Here is a 21,940-nt window from a genome sequence, read left to right on the forward strand (position 1 = left end):
AGGGGTTGAAAACATGGCTGTTTATTCAGTAGCATACTCCATCACGCTCTCCAGCAGACAGTGCTTAGCGCCAGGACACCCCAGGGTAACCGTGCGCTCTATAAGTGCGATTAACATAACTTATCTGAGGTTTTATTTTTCCAGATATTCACAGATCCATCAACCTACCACTTGGCATGGCGCTTTAGGAAGATGTAACAGCCATCAAACTTTGTTGGCAGTCCTAAATCTGGTCAGTCCTAAATCTGGTCCTACATCAATCTCTTGAACTTGTGCTGCCCGAGAAGAACCCTCTTTGAGGGCTCCCATGACACATTGAGAAGTGCTACGTGGTACCAAGTGATGGAATGAAGGCCATCCAAACGTATACTAATCACTTAAGCCTGTGCGTTGGGCGCAATACATTGTAAATTAGCTTGTTTGCAGACTGAGTACTAATCCCATTACAACTTGGTTCTATTGATAACCAAACACAAAGGTTTGGAGAGCACTTGTGACCATGAGCTTTAACCACAGATCCCTAGAATAGATGCATTAGACAACTGAGCCACCCAAGACACTTTTTCATACTTGGATGTGGAATCCTGAAAGTCTCCCAGCGGCTTTCTCAGAGCCCAGCACCTTCCTTAAAGTACAGAAACGTCCCCAGAACCCTTCAGTGTCCCCTCAGCCCATCATCTTTCCTACAACTCAGCAGCTTTCCTACAGACAAGAAGCTTACCTAGAGGGCAGCAGCTTCCCAAGAGCCCAGATACTTCCCCAGAGTATACCGGCTTCCCCACCGCCTGGCAGCTTCTTAAGAACCTCACAGCTTTCCAGTATCCCAACAGCTTTCACAGAGGACATTGGCTTCCCCAGAACCCACCGGCCTCATTAGAGCCCAGAAGCAGGCTTCACCAGAACACAACAGCTTTTGCAGGGCAAAGTGGCCTACTCAAAGTTAAACAACACCCCTAAAGCCCAGCTAATTTACCCAGGTCCCATCCTCGCTGCAGCTTCCTCAATCTCTAGTCGTTTTCTCAGAGAGGTGGTTCATGTTCCCAGTGGTGCATCCATTGTCCAGTGGTGTCTCCAGAGTCGAGTGGTTTGGTAGAGCTCCATAGCTTCCAAAGAGCCCGGCGGATTATCCTGAGCACCATGGCTTTCGGAGAGAAGAAAACAAGTTACTTACCTGTAACTTTGGTTCTCCAGTATTGGTAACTTGCATAGATTCTCATAGCTTGTATCATTCCCCGTCATCGGAATGGGAGTCTCGGGAAATAAAAAAAACATAGCAGTAGGTACAAAAAAAGAAGGAAAGGCCTAGGCCTCATCACATTTTGTAGCATATCCACCTCTTTTTGTAAAAGAGACCAAAATAAAGAAACAACCAATCAGAATAGCCTCACCCCACAGAACCCTCCTGAGAGAACCTCAGAGCCTCAGATTTTCGTAGCCGTTGTGTAACAGTATAACAAAGCATACTGAAGGCTGAGCTTTCCCAGGGGAGGAGGGTTGGCGCATGGGAATCTATGAAAGTTACCAATACTGGAGAACCAAAGTTACAGGTAAGTAACTTGTTTTCTTACTCCGTATTGGAACTTTCATAGATTCCCATAGCTTGTATCAGAGTAGCTAGCAGTCAGAAGCACATTTTGCTCTCCCCTCGCATTAAAAAACAGTGCAATAATATTTAAGAATGACAGTAAATATACATATAATTCCAAACAAAACCAAAATGTGCCAATAAGAAGAAAGAAAGGAAGGAGGGAAGAAAGGAAAGCTCACCACTCAATGGAAGAGGTTCCTCAGGACTGCCTGGCCTACAGCTGTGTCTTCCTGTGTCGAGGCCTCCAGGCAGTAATGTCTTGTGAAGGTGTGCGAGCTGCTCCAAGTTGCAGCCCTGCAGATATCTTTGATCTGGCCCCCAGCAAAGAGGGCCGTAGAGGAAACCATGGACCTTGTAGAATGTGCTCGGACTCTACCCTCCAGAGGTTTGCCCGCTGCTGAATGACAAAAAGTTATGGCACTGGCCACCCACCGAGTAATACCCTGCTTGGACAGGGGCAAGCCCTTGCGGGAAGTGCTAAATGAAACAAACAATTGCGAAGATTTTCGGAATTCTTTAGTACGGTCCAGATAGGACTTCAAGCATCTCTGCACATCCAGAGAGTGGAGTGTTCTTTCTGCCGGCATAGAGGGCTGAGGAAAGAAAGCCTTAGGGATCACCGGTTCATTTAAATGAAAGTCCGAAGGCACCTTAGGTATGAACTTCGGGTTAGTCCTTAGGATCACTGTATTTTTCTTGAATTGTAGAAATGGTTCCTGGATGGTCAGAGCCTGTAATTCTCCCATTCTTCTAGCAGAAGTGAGAGCTAGGAGAAGCTCTACCTTCCAAGAAAGGAATTTCAAATCGGCTCGATGAATCGGCTCAAAGGGATGTTTCATCAGCTGGGTGAGAACCAAATTCAAATGGCGCATAGAAGGTGGAGGCCTCACTGGAGGAAAGACTCTAAAGAGGCCTTTGAGGAACTGCTTGACAATCCTGGATGACCAAAGAGAAGGACCAGATGTAGTGAGTCTATAACGAGAAACTGACGCCAAATGAACCTTAATGGATGAATGAGCCAGTCCGCATTAGCCAAAGACATGAAATATGGAAGAACTTGGTGAGGTTGAGATGTAAAAGGGTCGAAACCCTCCTGCTGACACCAGATGCAGAATCTCTTCTATTTTAAACGGTATGTCTTATTAGTAGACGGAGCCCTGGCTTGAGAAAGCATCTCCTTAATCTCCTCCGAGAGATCTAGCCCAAGAAACTCTTGCTGCTCAAAAGCCATGCTGTTAGGTGTAAGGAGCGAGGGTCCGGATGCCAGACCTTGCCCTGGGACATCGTGAGAAGGTCTGGGACCATCCTTAGCTGCTGTGAAGGGACCAGGGAGAGGAGATGAAGCTCCGTGAACCAGACCTGCCCCGGCCAAGCTGGAGCTATTAAGACCATCTTGCACGGTTCTGTTTTGATCTTCCTGAGTACTCTGGGTATCAACGGAATGGGGGGAAAAGCATATACAAATGCACCTGACCAGGCTATCGAAAGCGCATTCCCCAGCGATCCTCGATGGTGTAACCTACTGGCGTAAAACTGGCATTTTTTGTTCTCTGGGGTTGCAAAGAGGTCAATTGCAGGTCTGCCCCACCGGTGAAAGATTTCCTGCATGACAGTCTGGTTCAGTTCCCATTCGTGGCTGACTGATGACAGCCTGCTGAGCATGTCTGCCTTTTCGTTTAGTATCCCTGGAATATGTTCTACCTTCAGAGATATCCTGTGAAGGATAGCCCACCTCCAAATCCTCTAGGCTTCCTGTGACAACGGAAGAGATCTGGTACCCCCTTCTTTGTTTATGTAGTGCATGGCTGTAGTGTTGTCCGTGCAGACAAGAACCGTCGATCCCTGCAGCCGTGGAAGAAAAGCCCGTAGAGCCAGACGAATTGCCCTGAGTTCCAGGAGATTGATATGAAGAAGACGGTGCTGAGGCAACCAATGACCGCTTACATGTAAATCTTGTAACACCGCGCCCCAGCCTTCCAGCGAGGCATCTGTAGTTACAACTTGAGGAGCTGGATCGACTACGAAGGATGGACCTTGGGATAAATGTTGTTCCTTCGTCCACCACAAGGCGGCCTTTTTCATAGCAGGAGTGATTATTATCTTGTCGTCGAAGGATCTGTCAACTTGTCGCCATTGTAGGTCGAACTGTTCCTGAAGTGAACGCATCCGTAACCTGCTATGAGGTATTAAAGGAATGCAAGAGGAAATTGTTCCTAGCAGGGATATGTAATGGCGAACTGAAAGACACTTTCTTCTTCTTAACAACTGAGCCATGGACATCAGTTAACCTTGCCTTTCGAGGGATGGAGAAGCCTTGTTGAGAGTCGTGTCCAGAACGGCTCCTAGGAATCGTGCTATCTTGGACGGACAGAGATGACTTTTTCCTATTGAGAATCAGGCCCAGATTGCTGAACAGACGCGTACATGCATCGACTGTTTCCTCCGCTGTCTGTCTGGACGGGGCCTTCAGCAAACAATCGTCCAGGTAGGGAAAGACTTGAAAATGCTGCTTCCTGAGGAAAGCTGCCACCGGCGCTAACACCTTGGTAAAGATCCTTGGAGCAGACCGAAGTCCAAAAGGTAGAACCCTGTGGGCTGGATGAATGGGTATGTGAAAATAGGCATAGTCGAGACCGAGAGTGGCCATAAAATCCCCAGGGTTGAGTAAACGTAAAATGTCCTGGAGACACCATCCAAAAGGATGGTTTTATGAGATAGGTGCTTAGCTCCCTGAGATCTAAAATAGGGCGCCACTTTTCCGGCGTCTTCTTGATCAGAAAAAATCTTGAGTAGAAACCCTCTCCCTTCTGAGGAAAAGGGACCGGCTCTACAGCTCCTTTGAGGAGCATCTGATGAACTTCGAGGTGCAGAAGACGCAGATGTTTCGAAGGCATGGCGGCAGGGGGCTTGTAAGGTGGAGGATGTACGAATTCCAGTGTATGGCCACATTGAATGATGTTGAGTACCCAACGGTCTGATGTAATCCGTCGCCAATTGTGGAGGCATTGAGATACCCTGCCACTCACAAATGTTGTCGCGGAGGAGGGTACAGCAGGAAGAGCCAGCACGCCGCTATTGTCGCTTAGAGGTATCACGACCCTGGCGATTCTGTTTTCCACTTGAGTTAAACCTAGAGAAAGAAGAGGTCTGGCCTTGTCTTTGATAGTAAGATGGACGATAAGACTGAGGCACTGAATTATAAGAAGGATACCGTTGCTGCTGGTAAGAACCTCTGTAGGTCGTAGTACTCCTTCCTCTGGCTCCACGGAAAGGAACCTTTCGATATTGTAGGGTTCCTAAGGATCTTGCCGTCTCCGTATCTTTTTTGATGTTTTGGAGGGCATCATCAATATGTTTACCGAATAATGCCTCCCCATCAAACGGAAGGTCCAGGATTTTGTTCTGGACCTCCGGCCGGAACCCTGTCACCCTCAGCCAGCCTTGGCGACGAAGAACAGCTGCGCCTGCAAGCGAACGGAAAGCCGGCGTGGCAATGTCCATTGCACAGTCAATTATTTCAGCAGATGTGACCTCTCCCTTTTGCAAGATCTTCTTTGCTTCCACCTTGTTTTCCTGAGGCAGCTGGTCTAGATATGGTGAGAGGTCACACCACATCTGACGATCGTATATTGCAAGTATAGCCAGCGCATTCGCCGCTCTAATCAGAAGACTTGCCATCGAGGAAAATCTTTTCCCAGCATTATCTAGGCGTCTGCCTTCCTTATCCGGAGGAGCAGTAAGAGGCGCAGAAGGATTACGAGATTTCTTCTGAGCCGCCTGAGATATCACCGAATCCGGCTTCGGTTGACCTGTTAAGGATGCTAGACTGTCTTCAGGGGCCTTATATTTTTTCTCCAGACGCGGCAAGACTGGAATAACAGTAGCCGGATTCTTCATTGCCTTAAGACCTTCCTCCCAGACATGGCTGACAATAGGAATGGAATGGACAGTCTTCCTATAAGGTTCTTTAAAATCATAAAGAAAACATTTCATTTGAACTGAAGGCATGGGAAGTTTAAATCTGCCAGAAGCTCTTTCCATCAATTTATGAAACCCCCCAATGTCTACCGGGGGAGAATCAGCAGTATCCGGTGTTGGAGAAGCTGGGTCCGGTATAACAATCATCCCACTGGTCCGGCCTGATGATATCGCCCTGATCCTCGTCCGAGGAATCAATATGCAACTCTGGAACCACCGGATGTGAGACTGGACTGGTAAATTGAGGTTGTGAAATCATCTGGGACGATGATCTTGGCGAAGACACAGAACGAGCTGGTGGAGCAGAAACAGTCTGCATCAAAGGAAGTGAAGGAGGAGGTGGCTGGGAGAATCTCCTCCTATAGTCCTGTAGCATGTCTTGAAGATCCGTCAAGAGGGAAGAAGGTACAGAAACCATCTCCTGTTTAGTGTCTTCCTGACGTTGAAAAGGGTGATAAGTGTGCCCATGAAAGTATTCAACCTCAGAATCAGTGTCCTGGCACTTGACCAGAAGCTGTGAAGGGCTATTGGCATAACCAAAAGAATCATTCTCACCCTCAGAATCGTCTTCCTCCTCCAGCAACAGCGCGGGAGGCAGAGGGGTAACCCTTCTTGGAGAAGTCATGTCCGGCGTGATTCTCTTCAAAGAAATGGTAATCTTCTCCGTCGACGAAGACGTCGTCGGCGGTACCGTGACGGAGAAGCAAAAGAAATCGTCGTCGACGGAAGACCCACCGACGACGAGCATATCGTTGACGATGAAATAGGCGTCGTCAACATTGTCGTCGACAAGTCCGTTGACATTCCCGCTGTCGTCGTCATCACCGTCATGGTCGTCAAAGCTCTCGTTGACGTCGTCGTCATTGAAGCCATCGTCGTCGACACCGTCGTCGACACCTTCGCCGATACCTTCGTCACTACCTTCGTCGACGTTGAAGGATGGAGACTTGAAGGCACCGTCGACGAGCCCGTCGACGGTGGCACTGTTTTGACTTGTATTTTAGAAACCTTCGTTGATGGAGTCTTTCGCAGCGTCGGCGACGATTGACCAATCTTGTCAGACTTCTCAGATGACAGAGAAGAAGGTTTTTTAAAAGGTTTATCAGCCTTGGTCACTGCTCCTGCTGAAGGTAGTCCTTCCCTCTCCTTTGCACCATGATGAGGAGATTCTCTAGGACTCCAGCTCTCAGACTCACGGGGGGGTCTTTTTTTAGGCCTTTGCGTGGCGGTCTGTAGATGGAGAAGGGGAAGCCCTATCCCTCTTCACTGATCTTCTGGATGAAGTGGCAGTTGATGAATCATCGCTATTGCTTGATAGTGTTTCCTTCCTTGACTTCAGCTTGTGGAGCCAGGTGAGAAGGTGACCCTCACGGTCCCAGGGAGTCTTTGTGGAAAAGGTGCGGCAGATCTTGCAGTCCTGAGCCTTGTGGTCCGGATACAGGCAGTAGGTGCAGTCTTTATGCCTGTCCTCCACATACAACCTTTTCTTGCCACAGTTGGAACAAGCCTAAAAAAGAGTTTTCTTCTCCTTGTCCATTCCAACAGAAAAATCCAACAATTCTGAAGAAAAAACTGTGGAATATGGTTGAAATGAGCAGAGCTCAAAGGAGACTCCCTAAGCACATCGTGCGGTAGAAAATCAGAGGCTTTGAGGGTCCCTCAGGAGGGTTCTGTGGGGTGAGGCTATTCTGATTGGTTGTTGCTTTATTTTTGTCTCTTTTACAAAAAGAGGTGGATATGCTACAAAATGTGATGAGGCCTAGGCCTTTCCTTCTTTTTCGGTCTCGCCTGACCCAGCGCATGCGCTGGTCTGGCGAGACTTTTTGAGAGGGCTTCAAAAAGTGCTACCAGGCCAGCCTAGAGCTACAGTGCATGTGTGCGGGCGCGCGCGCCGTGCTTTTCCGCGATTACTTTCACTTTCGCGGCCGAACGGAAAGCCGGCGTGGCAATGTCCATTGCACAGTCAATAATTTCAGCAGATGTGACCTCTCCCTTTTGCAAGATCTTCTTTGCTTCCACCTTGTTTTCCTGAGGCAGCTGGTCTAGATATGGTGAGAGGTCACACCACATCTGACGATCGTATATTGCAAGTATAGCCAGCGCATTCGGCCGCTTGGCATAGCCAATAGGTCTCGCTTTTGGGACCTTATAAGTATTTAGTTATGCAACTGTTGCATGGCTAAACACTTATAAGGTCCCAAAGGCGAGACCTATTGGCTATGCCAATGCTTGTTTTGTACCTACTGCTATGTTATTTTTATTTACCGAGACTCCCATTCCGACGACGGGGAATGATACAAGCTATGGGAATCTATGAAATTTCCAATACTGGAGTAACTTTGGCTTCCACAGACTCCATTTGTGTCTCTTGGGCTGAACTGTATCTCTATGCGGGATGCAGCTTTCCCAAAGCCAAATGGTGTCTGCTGGGCACAATGGTTATTTTAGAGCTAAAGGGTTTTAGTACGTTTAGTTGGTTCACCAGAAGAAAAGTTACAAACAATCAAAGATTTTACAATTTTATACATTCAAAGTCCTTTCTATGCAACCCAAGACCCAAGTCTTGTTTCTACATTAAGACCGGAGAGGGCTGTTGACATCATGACAGTGCAGAAACATGCAGGTTTCACTGTGCATTGAATTCAAAGGTGCAGGCAGTGCTGAGCGAGCGGGTAGACGTCCTTGTTAAAAGTTTGCCCGTCATGCTCCAGTTGCAGTATCCCAATGAAAGAGGTAGAAAAGGGTGGGGATAAAACTGGGACAAAAAGTCTCAACTTGCGGACAAGTCTTAGATTACAAAAATAATATTTATGAAATGTAAATGAGAAAATATAAAGACTCACAAGATTCTTACATTCAACTTCCTACAACCTATCCACCAGAGCCAATGCATGCAACATTCTTCTTACATCCTACCAACAGGGAGCTGACCAGATAAGCTCGATCGCCCTATAAGTCCTTGGAATCAGAGATGAAGACTGTGACCTCCATCTGCTTACGATCCATTATATGACCATATAACACACTCAGCACATAACCACGATACTCATAACTCAACTATGCACATGCCTCATTCCAACACTAAAGCCAGCCAGAGGACCTTAAAGTAGTCACACAGAAGGAAAGAGGACTTGGGTAAAACAGTGCAGAATTTCAAAGATAATATGCCAATTAAGACCTAAGTAATTGCTACTCAGAGACCACTGAATGTCAGACTTAAAAACCCCAAACTATTATATTCCCAAAACCAAACATACAAAAGCTCCAAGTTCCCCAGTTAGGGTCTCCCAGAGACTCACACTAAACTGTCTCCATTGACCAAAGGCAAGCTTGACAACAAGTAGGACCAGCAGTGTGGACTTAAAGGCCAGTGAAATGACTGAAAGGAAACCAGTGCATTACCCACAAGCTAACCCTGTGCCAAATACTCAGGAAGTGCACTATTAAATATCTATAATAACCTACAGCAAAGTTCCAACATAAACCAGTGCTGAAGAGCACTAATAACCTGAAACCAGTGATCCAAGATAAACCAGCACAACCGAATCTGTATAAATTGGCGCTAAAGGCTGAAGATAAACCAGTGAAAAAGAACAAAGATAATTTCAACGGACTTCAAGGATTCAAAAGAAATTATTGCAAAACGCACAATATAAATTGTTGACAAATACCTAAGATTGCCCAGTGCTAAATACCCCCCAAAAAATGGTGCCAAAGAACAAGGTAGCCCCAGTGTCAAATACCAGTGATACGCTGATGCTAAAGATGCATAACAACCCTTATAAAAAAAAAGGAAAAGCCAGTGGTCAACCCCAAAGATACATACAGTGTTAAAGACAGAAAAGAACTTAATGCCTAAGACCCAAGAAAGGCTGACCTCAAACATATAAAATTAGTTAGCACAATAACCGAAAATATGCTAGCAGAAAAGACCCAATAATAAAACAATGACAGACACCCAACATAAGAAGGCATCAAAGATTCAGGGTATGCTAGTGGCAAAGACACAAGATAAACTGGTGTCATAGGTCCATTACAAACCAGCGGCAAAGACCAGAGATTTACCTGTACCCAAGGTAAGGTTATGCCGAAGAGACAATTTAGGTCAACACTAAAGACCTGAGAATAGCAGAAACATCAAAGATAACCGAATCTCAATGACACATGATAAGCCAAAATCAGATTGCAAAATAAATTGGCTCTAAAGATCCAGTGACAGCCAGTCCCACTAGCCTGGGAATAAGCACATACTTGCATGTGGACCTATGATAGGTCAGGCCAAAGCCCCAAGATATGTCATTGCCAAAGACCAAAATAAAGATGCCCAGAAGACACAGAAGATGCCAGGCCTACAGACCAATAAGAAGATATCCCTCCCATGCTGCCAATATAAGTGAGCTAGGCACATTATTGCAACTTGTGTGCCTTGAATTACATGTGAATTCCTCAACTCTGTAAAAGTTACCCGGCAGGCCTTCATGTGGTTGATGGGGTAGAGGAAAATTCTTATTGGAAGGCAAATGTAGAAATTCATGTGTCAGTGAGTTGTGGGATGTACAGCTGGACCAGGATGGACAAAGAGGTAGAAAACAAGTGTATGCCCACTGCTCGGAAATGAAGCGTGCCATGAGTTCAAAGGTGGCAACAGGCTTTGGTGTGAAATGGCTGCATTTCATAAACAGGTATCAAAAGGACATTTCAGTAGTGATAAAAGATGAGCAGCTAGGATACATTCTATAACTTAGGGTTGAGAGGAAGGTGCTGCTCTGTTGGGAGTCTGCAACTCAACTTTTTTCAGGACATGCGACTGCATCACTTCAATTACTTTTGCATGCTTTCAAACATTCACAAGATCTCAGCTGTAGGGGTTAGAAGTCTTAGGCTTTCACTCATTTGCGCTTAACTGCTACATTCTCATCCTGCTTCAGTGCTGGTTACTACAGAGATATGTGAAACAATTCTGTGGCAATTTACTTAACCCCACAGGTCTAATCTAGGGTCAGGACTAGTTGAGCAATTGATCAGTTCCAGTGTCTGAGGATATGTGGCCTTGGTGAAGGATGAGTTCCTGTGTCAGAGGTGGCTGAGTGATTGTTCATTCCCTGTAGCAGAGGTTGGGCGGGTTGGATGGTGGATAGTTTCCTATGTGAAACGTCAGAAACCATGGGTGGTGGGTCAGTGCTTCTGTTGGAGGTCAGCGCAGGAACGATGAAAGATCAGTTTCTTTGTCAGAGTACAGACCTGCACAGGTAATGGATTAGTACTGGATTGGACTTTTGAGATGAGTTGTTGATTTAGTGGAGTCTGTGTTAGGGATAGCTGAGTATTGAATTAGTGGTTCAATAATACACCTTAACTTGTTTAAGATTGAGGTGGGGCCTGTTCTGATGTGGTAACATTTATTCATTGATAGTTTGTTGGTTGAACAGTCAATGGGTGCTATTGCCAGCTTTCTGGCTAATGCATTCATTTGCTTTGCCTCACTTGGGTAATCGTTGCTTACTAACAATTGTTATTTATATTCTTCACCCTTTCCTTAGCTGATCTTCATGTATTGCTGGTTTAATAGCTAACACATAACTTCTTGGGTCAAAGGCCACACAACTGGTTAGATGATACGTAGGTTTGGTCAGTCCTATGCTGGGTGCCTGAATTTCGCATCCTTATTGTTAACTGTTGGTCATATGGTTCTCGTGTCCCTGGGGCAGTAACTGTCTGTGTGATTTTGTTTGTGTTGGACTGGTGTAGTCAGGATTTGTTGAATATTTGTCCTTTGCCATTTGGGTAGTCTTTAGGTCACTTAGATTTGTGTTGGCTTAATGGTTCTTATGCCCTTCACCGTAGGTGAATGAGCAATGCACTGCTTCATAAGTTTTGCTCTGTCTACACCAGTTCTTTGATCTTTACTCAGTTTGAGTTGTGTGATCTTTGATTTGCTGCTGGGTTGCTGACTAACTCGTTTTTAGATCCCCACCCAAAACACTTTGGGTGTTGGATGCAATGATGGGTCCTTTTCCACAGCTGATTGGGCCACACGCTATTTCTCCCGTCATCTCCCTGTGTTGGTGAATCATTGGGCTTTAAGCAGGGTACTAGACATCCTGGAATTTCATCTTGAAGTAACACCAAGGGCAAATTTCATGTTCTCATATACTACGTAGCTGATGCTGACAGCTGGGATGACCTTCATGAAGTTGGGGGCAATGCCCCGGTACAGTCCAAACACTCCTTCCTGCGACAAAATGTTTCGGAAAAGTCCAAGCATAGAGAGTTGGGGAGCACCCTCAATTGAAGCTGTCGAGGGGGAGAGGGGAGAAAGCAAAGATTAATGAGGTGTCTACAAAACACAAATATCACAGAACCCTCCTCCCACTGAGATTCGAACTCTTAACAGTTGATAATACTCATTCTTCAATCACAAGAATGTCCCAGGAGAATAACGTAAAAAACAAGCGATGAACACTAAAGGCCATCCACTCAGGTGCCCGAGTTGCCTTAAAGGCCAACTCACCTTGAGCCTGCATCCGGGTCCGTACCAGGGCTAAGGGGTAGCTGGCCATCTGCCCACATGTGCTGGAGGCAGTGCCACATGCCAGCAGCACCAGCACTCCTGGGTCAGCTGTGTTTTTGCTGTACTTCTGTAACCACATGTTCTTCAGGGTCTGCAGCAAGACAAAATTAAGTCTGGTTCAAATGGGAATGACAAGGACCTCTGAAGGGTCATCTGGATACTTGGAGACTGCAAGTGGTTATGAGAATGGTCAGTTAAGTACAAGCAGAGGTCAATAGAGTGTTCAGGACATATAAGGAGTAATATAGGGTGTGCTGTGCATGCAGGTGGAAAGATCACAAAGGAATTACGTGGAAACAAGTGCTGCAGGAGAACAGCATTTCCAGAAGAGGAGGTCTAACCAGGTAGCAGAGTCTCGGATACATTAAAGCAGGTGGGGGCAAGTAACACACATGTGGCACTATTTAGGTTCGGTCCTTGTTTTAGTGAAGGGTTAAAGTAAAGTGCGGGAGTTTCAAGAAAACTGTAAGGATTATAAATAAATAGAGTGAATGTGCTTTGCAACTGGGTCCTTCTTCACAACATTACAGACCAGGCTGTTCTTCTTCGAGAAGGAAACAGTGTTCACTTAACAGCAAAGTTGTTTATGCTTTGCAGCTCACAAATGGGAATGTTCCAATCTAGTCACACAGTGTATCTGCAACATCACAACGTTTCCCAAGATTGAGGTCTCTGCTATCTCCCAACTTTGAGTCTGATTTAGATCACAACGGATGAGTTACTCCCTCATAACAGTGACAGATATTCCGTCTGCCAAAAATATAAATCCCATAGGATATAATGGGATTTATATTTTGGAGCACGGAATATCAGTTACAGTTGTGGCCGAGTAACCCACCTGCCAAGATCTAAATCCGGCCCTGTGTGCTTGTATGGGGAAAGAGTTTTCATGGAGAAGTGCTCCTGTTCCAGCTGATCAGGAAATATCTTTTGTATTTCCCTCTTTTCCAATGTATTCACAAGTTCAGGTGAAGCCACCCCACTACAATTATTGCAATCGCTCTCACATAACCTTCACTCTTCTAGTTTTCCTATCTCTTCTTACTGTCTCAAGAACCCATTCTGAGACTTTGCCTCTGCAACAGGGATGAATTGTCAATTTCACTGCAAACCTTGAAGATGTGGGTCCTGAGACATCTGCTTATTTTCACATGCTTTTTTACGTGGTGAAATTAAAGTACCCTGCCCATTACTAGGAAGATCCCTAATGCAAACCTGATAATAGCAAAGGGTTAGGGTTCTGTCTTCAGGCATTGGAGAAATGACTTAACCTGATTTTTGGAACTCATTATGTCCTTTCTTTAATCACCTACCTAGTGAGTGCCAACAAAACATTTGACTCAGGCAAGTTGTCTGCCACTGCCACATACTTGAATAGGCCTGCCTAGGTTTTCTCACTAAACCTGAAATGATATTGCTGAAGGACATTTTGATTGATGGCTCCAACTTCACCCCCAATAATATATTCTGCTTCATACTTGGATCCAAATTGTATTCTAAGGTCTATGACATAGAAGCTATTTGAACATGTGGTTCTTTGTGATCTCAACTTTTTGTGGGTCAAGGTAGATGTTTTGGCAACCATTACATCAGCCAGAATGATCAAGGGCTCACAGGCTTGTTGTGCTTAGTAACCTTATGTTGCCTTTCAAAAGGGTAAACTAGCCTTCAGAACAGTGCCCTGCTGTATTCTAAGCATTATCTTGGAATTTCACCTATAATAGGTAATATTCCTTTCCGTCTTAAAGCCTAGGCCACACTCTTCTTCTGCTGATGATGCTCTTCATAAACTTGACATTGAAAATTCTATACATTTTTGATTTAGAAACAAATTACTTGTTTTTTTAATATAGGGATTCATACCACATTTCTGCTGTTTCCAATCACTTTAAATAATAGGTGTTACTATTACCCAATGTAATTGGTACTTCATTTCCTGATCATGAAACATTGGAAGACTAAGACTTGTGAACTGCAGATCACAGTAAATATCTTCGGTGGGAATCACATAGTCTGTCACTCACTGTGTATCACCATGTGGCAACCTCATTACGAAGGTGTATATAACCCCAGGATGATAGACTGTTATAGCTCAGATTCTTTCAAGATTTATGGAGTTCACACATTGAAAAAAAGACTATAGGTACACTCCACATGAGCTAAAGATGCATGGCCAAATTGCTGGAACATATGCAAGAAAGCCACATGGACCACTGTCTGTTCTTTTTGGAAATAATTTTCCCTTAATGTTTTACCAGGCCTAATGTTTCATTTGCCTAGGGATTTGAGTAATCTTTTCACCTATGTGATGGCTCTGCATAAGCTGTTTCTGCTTTACAAATTTCAGACTTCGCGAAATCTGTTCAAGCATGAGGGACAGCATGACAAAAAGAGAAATGAGAAAATAATTTCATGTCGATTCTAGTTTTTTCAATCTTTACCATACTCACTTTACAACACCCACCCTTCAATATAGTAATATGTCTTGTTACCTTCTGGCTGAAGGTAAACACAGGAAGACCGAGGTTACAGATGATCGTTATGCAGAAAGGGTGGTTCAGCCATTTAATCTTTTGCTTCTGAGAGATGGTCTCACTTGCAGCCCATCTTCCATGCTCTTATCAGAACCTCTTCTCTAGCCATTCCATTCTTTAACAAAACCACTATTGTTGCACCTCTGCTGTTGTCACCAAGGCCTCTCCTAATCACATGCGATGAAGCGATTATGTGTGTTTTTCTTGCTTGAGATCTAGTTGGTGGGCTTCCAGCCAGCGCTGCAAAAACTTTTTAATATAGTCGCCGGCAACCACTATTGGGAGGCAAATCAAGGGGAAATGTGCAACCCTCACTTAGTCCTCAATGTTCTCAGTGTGTGATGTCAATTGCTTATCTCCAGTGTAGGGTCAGCACTTGCATTTCTCTGATCACTGTATTCATCTGATCTCTGCATTTATCTACAGACATTTGATCTGCTGTGTTCTGGCGGTTCCATCGAATGCATTCATCTCCAGTTTAAGTACGGTCTCTTCTCGGTTTTACTAAATTGGGTACAATCTGGGACATTGTTTTTCTATTCTTTGGAGCCTTTCCGTAACTCCATGTTTTGATCAGGAGTTCACGTAGCACAAATCTGATGCCTCTTCACTTAGGGTCCCTCCTTTCTACCACCTTCACTGTTTTTCTTTGGATTGGGGGCTTATTTTGAGCCACAGGACAGTCTTCCAAACCAGGTAAATGGCAAGGCCCTCAACTTAATCCCTCTATTTGCCACTCAAATTTTATGGCAAGTGGTATCTCATACCCCTTCTACATCGGTTACCTTTATTTGGTGGTCCTATGTGTTTCCTCTAATCAGGTCTAAGCAGTGTTCCCGCTCAACCCAATTACATTGCAGACCATAGTCATGTCGATGGATTGTCTCTCATAGGCTGTGGGCACAAGCAATGCCTTATCTAAAAGAACAGCAACAATAAACAAGAATAGCAAAGTGATTCAGACAAATGTCTGTTTTTCATGCCACAGACCTCCTTCACTGTCAGCATGAGGATCTCTAGTGGGCTCCTCCTAACAGCTAGCTGATCCGGAGATGTCTCACAGACGACAAAGCTCCCAAAGTGTCACCTTTGGTTACCTAGCCCTTACAACCGCTGGCTCCATAAACCAAAAAGCACAGGTGCACTTGTCTTCTTGGGCCTGGTCCTGAGAGGCTGCACCTTTCAGTTACTGGAATCAGCTGAACAAAAACAAAAACCTCTCCGAGCTGCTCCGGTCACCATAGACTTATGGCCATATTCCTCCTCTTCTTCGCCACACCTACATAGAATTAATTCTTTAGAGTTTGAGTAGACAGGACTTAATCATCATTGATATTCTTTTGAGAGATATGCTGGTTATCATTTCAAAGGAGAAAGAAAAATGAGTTTCAGGGTCTTGTTTGAAAAATATGTTTAACTTGATAAAACAGGCTTTTGTTATTTGCCTTATGGTGTGAATCAGAAAACCCCACTTTGGGAAGAAAAACCTTACTTCCCCGTAAAAATAAGTTTAAGAGTATTCTAGCTTCACAAGCTGTGCACTGTCCGTATGTCTAGTGGTAGGGTATGAAAAGCATTTTGTTGCCTTGAATGAAGTTTTTTTGGTGCCAACAATAGGTGAAGACAGTGTGACTCATGATGCTATAGACCTGATACCTACAGTGTCCACACTGCAATTGTCATCTCGAGATCGTATTTTCTGCCTTCTTGGTCTATGAATGATAGGAAGATGCATTTAAAAAAACAAGTCTAATTTTAGAACAAAAGCCTCAATTCTTTCTAAACTTGACGTGGAAGCAGATTGATATGAAGGGAAATCTGTAAATATGTACCAATTGATTAAAAAGGCAATTATTTAGTTACCCAACCTATAGTTAATTTTGAGCAAGGGTGCCGTAGATTTCCACACCAAAGATCTGAGTCCGCTATATTAGAAAACTCTACTGTGGGAGACATCACAATGTAAACATTTTCTGTTAGTAATTAAAGAGAACTGCTAGATATTCTTACCAAAAGTAAAGCATTTTCTTACCAAAGTACTTGCGAAATAAATGTGCAGTGACGACTAATGGCATTTCAAGGATACAATAACTGTATGGAGGACAATTAATTGTTCCAGGTTATCAGAGTTTTGAAGTGGACATTTCGAATATTTTAAAACACAAGAAATGTGGTTTAAGAGACCTATTAATCGGGGTTCCTGCAAACGACTTGTTTTCTAATATTATGATAGGGAAAGAAAAGGTAGGGGACATTTACAATCTAAAGATAATAATAGGTAAATAGTATTAATCCTATCTGGCTTTATTGCAGGTTAATTTTGTTAATACTTCCGAAAACAGGCTGATGACATAGAAAGTTTTCTTTTTTAGGGACCTCGTGCACAATACTGATAAAAAAGGTTTTTGCCACAATAGGCAAAGTGATATTTTATCACCCCTCTCAGCTACAAATAAGGCCACATTTTCTGTTCATAGGAAGGGCTTGGATGCCCCTGGAGATGGGTTTCTAAATGCATGCCTCATGTTACTTTGCCCTAGAACAAGCCATGCCAGATCGGCAACAGTGGTGAACACCAATTTCTTGTAGAGCCATATTACTGCAGACACAACGAAGAGAAATGTTCTATGCTGCTAGCAAGTGCCGTTTTAAACCTACTAAACTCAGACAACTAGAGAAGGGCATGCAACAGACGCACTGTTCCCTAAGACAGCCATATCGATGCTGATGACACAGGGATCATATACACATTGTGATCGGTGACGAATCTAGTACACTGGCTAAACACGCAGTCGGACCAATGCAGGTAGCAAACATAGTAACCTCATACACCGTTGGATCAGGGCCTTAGACACACACAGCTCCAACACAACATGAAAAGTGCCCACAGCATGGACTCATTCACTCCATATACAGTTATATAAAGGTCAGTGGATCAGACTGACCTCGTCCAGACCCAGATAAGTAACTCTACCAGACTCAGACTGCATTCCTATGTAAATGCCGGCAGCACATGCCTACCTCATACACTGCCAGATCAATGCCAGCGTACGGGATAATTCCCAGCATGTTTGGTAGGTAACCCTTGGAGAATGCTCGTACACCTTCCTTCTGCAAGATTTTCTTGGCACAGTCTACCATTCCAGAATACTGACCGGTCTTCCGCAGGGCTAAGCGAGTCTTCAACACCTGTAGACAAGAAGACTGCAGTTATAAGGGACATCAGTGCGTAACACTCACAGGCTTTGTGCTCCGCTTTAGCAAGCCACAAACTTACTGTCATGAAGCAATCCACAGGACAGTACAAACCTTGGAAAATCACCAACTAGTTATATCCAGAAGTTTCTGAGATATTACAGAAACAAGAGTATGTCACGAGGCCAAGTGCCATGTTTGCACTGAAGAAACAGGGGGCACCTCTGTCACTATTCTCTGTGGACAATTGGAAGTCAGACCAACCAGCAGTCAATGTTATTTTTGTAAAAGGTCTCAATTTATAATAAGGGACTGTACTCCTCACTGGTCTCTCTGGAGAGTAGAGCAAAACTTACCCCGTTACCAGTCACTATGGACATCCTCGATCATCTCCATTTTATTTATTGGAATCACAAATCACTGGTCTCTATGGACAGACTCATAAGAAATATACCCTTTATTGGTCTCTATGGACACTCACTGTTTACCCCAAGCCAGTGTTCCTTATGGGTCTCACCTCCATTGGGTAGATAATGGTTTGAGCTGTGGCGCCTGCCAGGGACCCAGCCACGAACCTCTCTTGGACACGCAGTGTCTCCTGTGGTCCCCGGATCAGTCTCTTAATCTAAAATAAGAAAAAAATCCATAAGTCCAAGCAACAAACTGAGGTGTTCATTCAGCACATCTAATGTTTGATACACGCTTCTGCTAGTGTTACATTTTAAATTTGCTAAGTTACTGTTACAATTGCCCTAAAAGCGAACCACACCAAATCCTAATTATTCTTACATAATGGGAAGCTATGAACATCAAGTCTGGTTACAAAACCAAGGGTAGCAGAGAACCTAATTGTAAAGTATCCATATTCACACTCAAATTAGCAGAAGCAGCCCACACTGACAAGTCTGGGTCACACAAAGTGACTCCACACACTAGTGACACACACTGACTAGTCCCTTATATAGCCGCATAAGCACTATCAGCAAACTGACCCCATATACAACTAGAACACCATCAGCTGCATTCTGACCACACAAAAAAGCAGAACCTGAGAAACACTGAACCCACTGCACACCCGATCACGTCCAGCCACAGACCATTGACACCATGCACAGCTTGATTATTGCCAGAAGCATACTCTGGTGACCTGCAGAGCAGCATCAGAGGCAGCCCCAAAGTGTGACTCCATGCATAGCTGCAATACTACTAGTAGCACACAATGAGCCCATGGAGAGCCACATATCTGCCAGCAGCGCATACAAACTCCACTAGTAGCTTGAGTAGTGGCTGCAGCTTACACCAATCTCAAAAATAGCAGGAAGCGTGCCAGCCACAAAGAAAGGCCTCCCACACAACTTGAGCTGTGCCTGCCAACCACCTATTAATAGCCCGATTTGTGTCAATAACCCGCAATGAGTCCAGGCAAAGCAAAATTAGTAGTTGCAGCACACACTGACCACACACAACCAGATCAGCGCCAGTGGTACATGCTGACTACATAAATTCAGAATGATCCTAGGAGTACACACTGAACTCCTAAATAGCCAAATCCATGCCAGCAGCACACAATGACCTTGGATGCTGCCAAAACTTAATAACTGTGTGCACAGCTATATTAATGTTACACTGGGCACAGGCCTAAAAGCACTTGCCACAGTCCCATAAAGAACACAAACAGTCAACATAATCAGTATGCTTGGAAAACAAAAACGCTTGATAGAATTAGTGCCATCCGCAGATTATAAAAGGCTTCACAAGTTTCAATAGATTCACCATCAGACTCAATCAAAAGAAACACAAGAATTCTTACAAGTTGATCTAAAATCCAACACATTGTTCTGATATATATTACCAACTGGCGGTCGCCAGTAGGTAGATATAGTTAGGACCTATTTTCCGTAGGAAATCCGCAACATTCTATTTGGAATAACGTTGGCGCCGATTGACGAATCTTCGCAAAATTTTCCAAACTTTTGGCCAGCTCCGGTCCGCTCCTATCCTGAAACTTTCACGGTGATTCGTCAAGTGGGGGCCGAGAAAAAAGGGGGGTCCCAAAACGTGTTTTCCCCATGCATTTTCCCATAGGACCTGTTGACGCAGCTACAGCTCGAACTGCTAACAGAATTACACCAAATTTGGCAAAGAGGTAGTCCTCAGTTCAGACTCGTGCCTTTTGCTTAAATGGTGTAAATCCGTTCAGTAGTTCCTGAGAAAATTAGAGTTAAAAAGATAGATATATCTATGGCCTCGGAGGATCCGCGCACCCTCCCCGCACCCTCCCGAGCACGAGCTAAATGCTAATTGGCTGCCAACACTCTTAATCAGGAAGTGTTGGCAGCCATCTTGTGCCTTGGTAGAACCGAGGCACAAGAAAACCCCGAAAAAGGCTCAAAACGCGACAAGGGGGCAGGGTAGAAACACCCTGACCCCCTAGGCCTGCTCAGGGGGTCCCACAAGGACCCCCAAGGCCCAAAAAAAATTATTTTTATTTTTTTTTAAATCGCGGGATGCGCTTAGTACCAGGGGCAATATGTAAATGATAATGGGGGGCCCCAGCCCCGGGGACCGCCACCCCCCGGGGCTTATCTGATTTATGGGGGGGCTCTCAGCCCCCCCAGCCCTGGGGACCGCCACCCCCCAGGGCTTTATTATACATGAGTGGGGGGGCTCAAAGGCCCCCCCAGGGACCGCCACCGCCGGGGCTTTATTTCAATGTATGTGGGGGGCTCATGGCCCCCCCCCCCGCAGCCCCGGGGACTGCCACCCCCGGGCTTTTTTTTTTTTTAAAACAAAAACCATGTGTGGGAGGGGGCTCGAGCCCCCCCACACGCCCCGGGGACCACCACCTCCCCGGGGCACTAAATATTTAAAATAGGGGGTCCGTTATGGACCCCCAAGCCCCAGGGACCTCCACCCCCAGGGGCTTTAAATTAAGTGGGAGGGGGGCCGCGTGGCCCCCCCCAGAGCCAATGATGGCCTTGGGGACCACCACCCCCCAGGGCCGGCTCCTGCAGTGTCCCGGGGTGCCCACTCCCCGGACACTGCTGTTTGCAATGGCAGGGTGGGGAGCCTCGCGGCTCTCACCCTGCCATTGGAAACTGCTTTGCTTCATTAAAGCGAGAGCAGGGAAACCTGCTCTCGCTTCAATGAAGCAAAGCAGATTGCTTTTCCACATGGGGAGCAGCATGTTAGCTGCTCCCCATGTGGAAAAGCAATGCCGGCTCTCGCAGGAGGTGGGGAGCCGGCTGGGACCGTGGGGGGATTGAGGACCCCCCATGGTCCCCAAAAAGGTGGCCAGGCCCCGGGGGATGGGGTCCCCGGGGCCAGTAGTGGCCCGGGAGGGGGCCCCCTCCTAAAAATTAAAAAAATAATAATAAAAAAAAACTGCTGGAGTCCCCGGGGTCAAAAGAGGCCACAGGAGGGGAGCAAGGTAGCCCCCCTCCAAAATAAAAAAAAATAAAAAAGGGCCATGCTCCGGGGGATGGGGTCCCCGGGGCAAATTATGGCCTCGGGAGGGGGGCCATTCAGCCCCCTTCCCGATTTTTGTTTTTTTTTATAAAAAAACAAAATTGGGGGCAGGCCCTGGGGGATGGGGTCCCCAGGGCCAATAAATTAGAAAAATTAGGGGGGCTACACAGCCCCCCTTCTAAAAAAAAAGTAAAAAAAAAAAAGAAGGGGATCGGGCCGAGGCTACGCGCCCTCCTTACACCACTCTGCATGTATAGTGTATAGATCTAGGAATCACTGAGTGGGTGTTTAGAAACTTGTATTGGTGTGTCAATGGTTTTAAATCTGGCACTCTATTTTACAGTGAGTGATGAAAGGTTATACTAGTGTATGATGAGGTGTATCGGATTGTCACGTGGATGATGTCATCAGTGATGTCACCAGTCATGTCATCAGTGATGTCATTTGAGATGTCATCAGTGATGTCACTGACCATGTCATGAATGATGTAATATATGACATAATCAGCAGTGGATTGCGGGCGCTCGAGATGTAGTTAGTACAACTAACTCTATCGGAGGAATTTCAATGGTTTTGTTCGAGTGAAATGTCCAGCTAACTATAACA

The 21,940-nt window shown here is 45.3% G+C and overlaps 1 protein-coding gene across 1 annotated transcript in view; it reads right to left on the minus strand.

Moving 5' to 3' along the window:
- Nucleotides 1–8,071: 8,071 nt before the first annotated feature.
- Nucleotides 8,072–21,940, minus strand: part of LOC146832970 (mitochondrial adenyl nucleotide antiporter SLC25A23-like) — a 191,059-nt gene continuing 177,190 nt past the window's right edge. Inside the window, exons 7-10 of the mRNA XM_085600506.1 lie at nt 18,384–18,491; nt 17,693–17,860; nt 12,078–12,228; nt 8,072–11,860 (exon numbers count right to left, since the gene is read on the minus strand). Of these exons, the coding sequence (XP_085456632.1) occupies nt 11,676–11,860; nt 12,078–12,228; nt 17,693–17,860; nt 18,384–18,491 (612 nt within the window). The 3' untranslated portion in view covers nt 8,072–11,675. The remainder of the gene's footprint in view (nt 11,861–12,077; nt 12,229–17,692; nt 17,861–18,383; nt 18,492–21,940) is intronic.

The sequence above is a fragment of the Triturus cristatus genome, chromosome 4_2, assembly GCF_964204655.1.
Source record: "Triturus cristatus chromosome 4_2, aTriCri1.1, whole genome shotgun sequence".
In the NCBI taxonomy this organism is placed as follows: domain Eukaryota; kingdom Metazoa; phylum Chordata; class Amphibia; order Caudata; family Salamandridae; genus Triturus; species Triturus cristatus.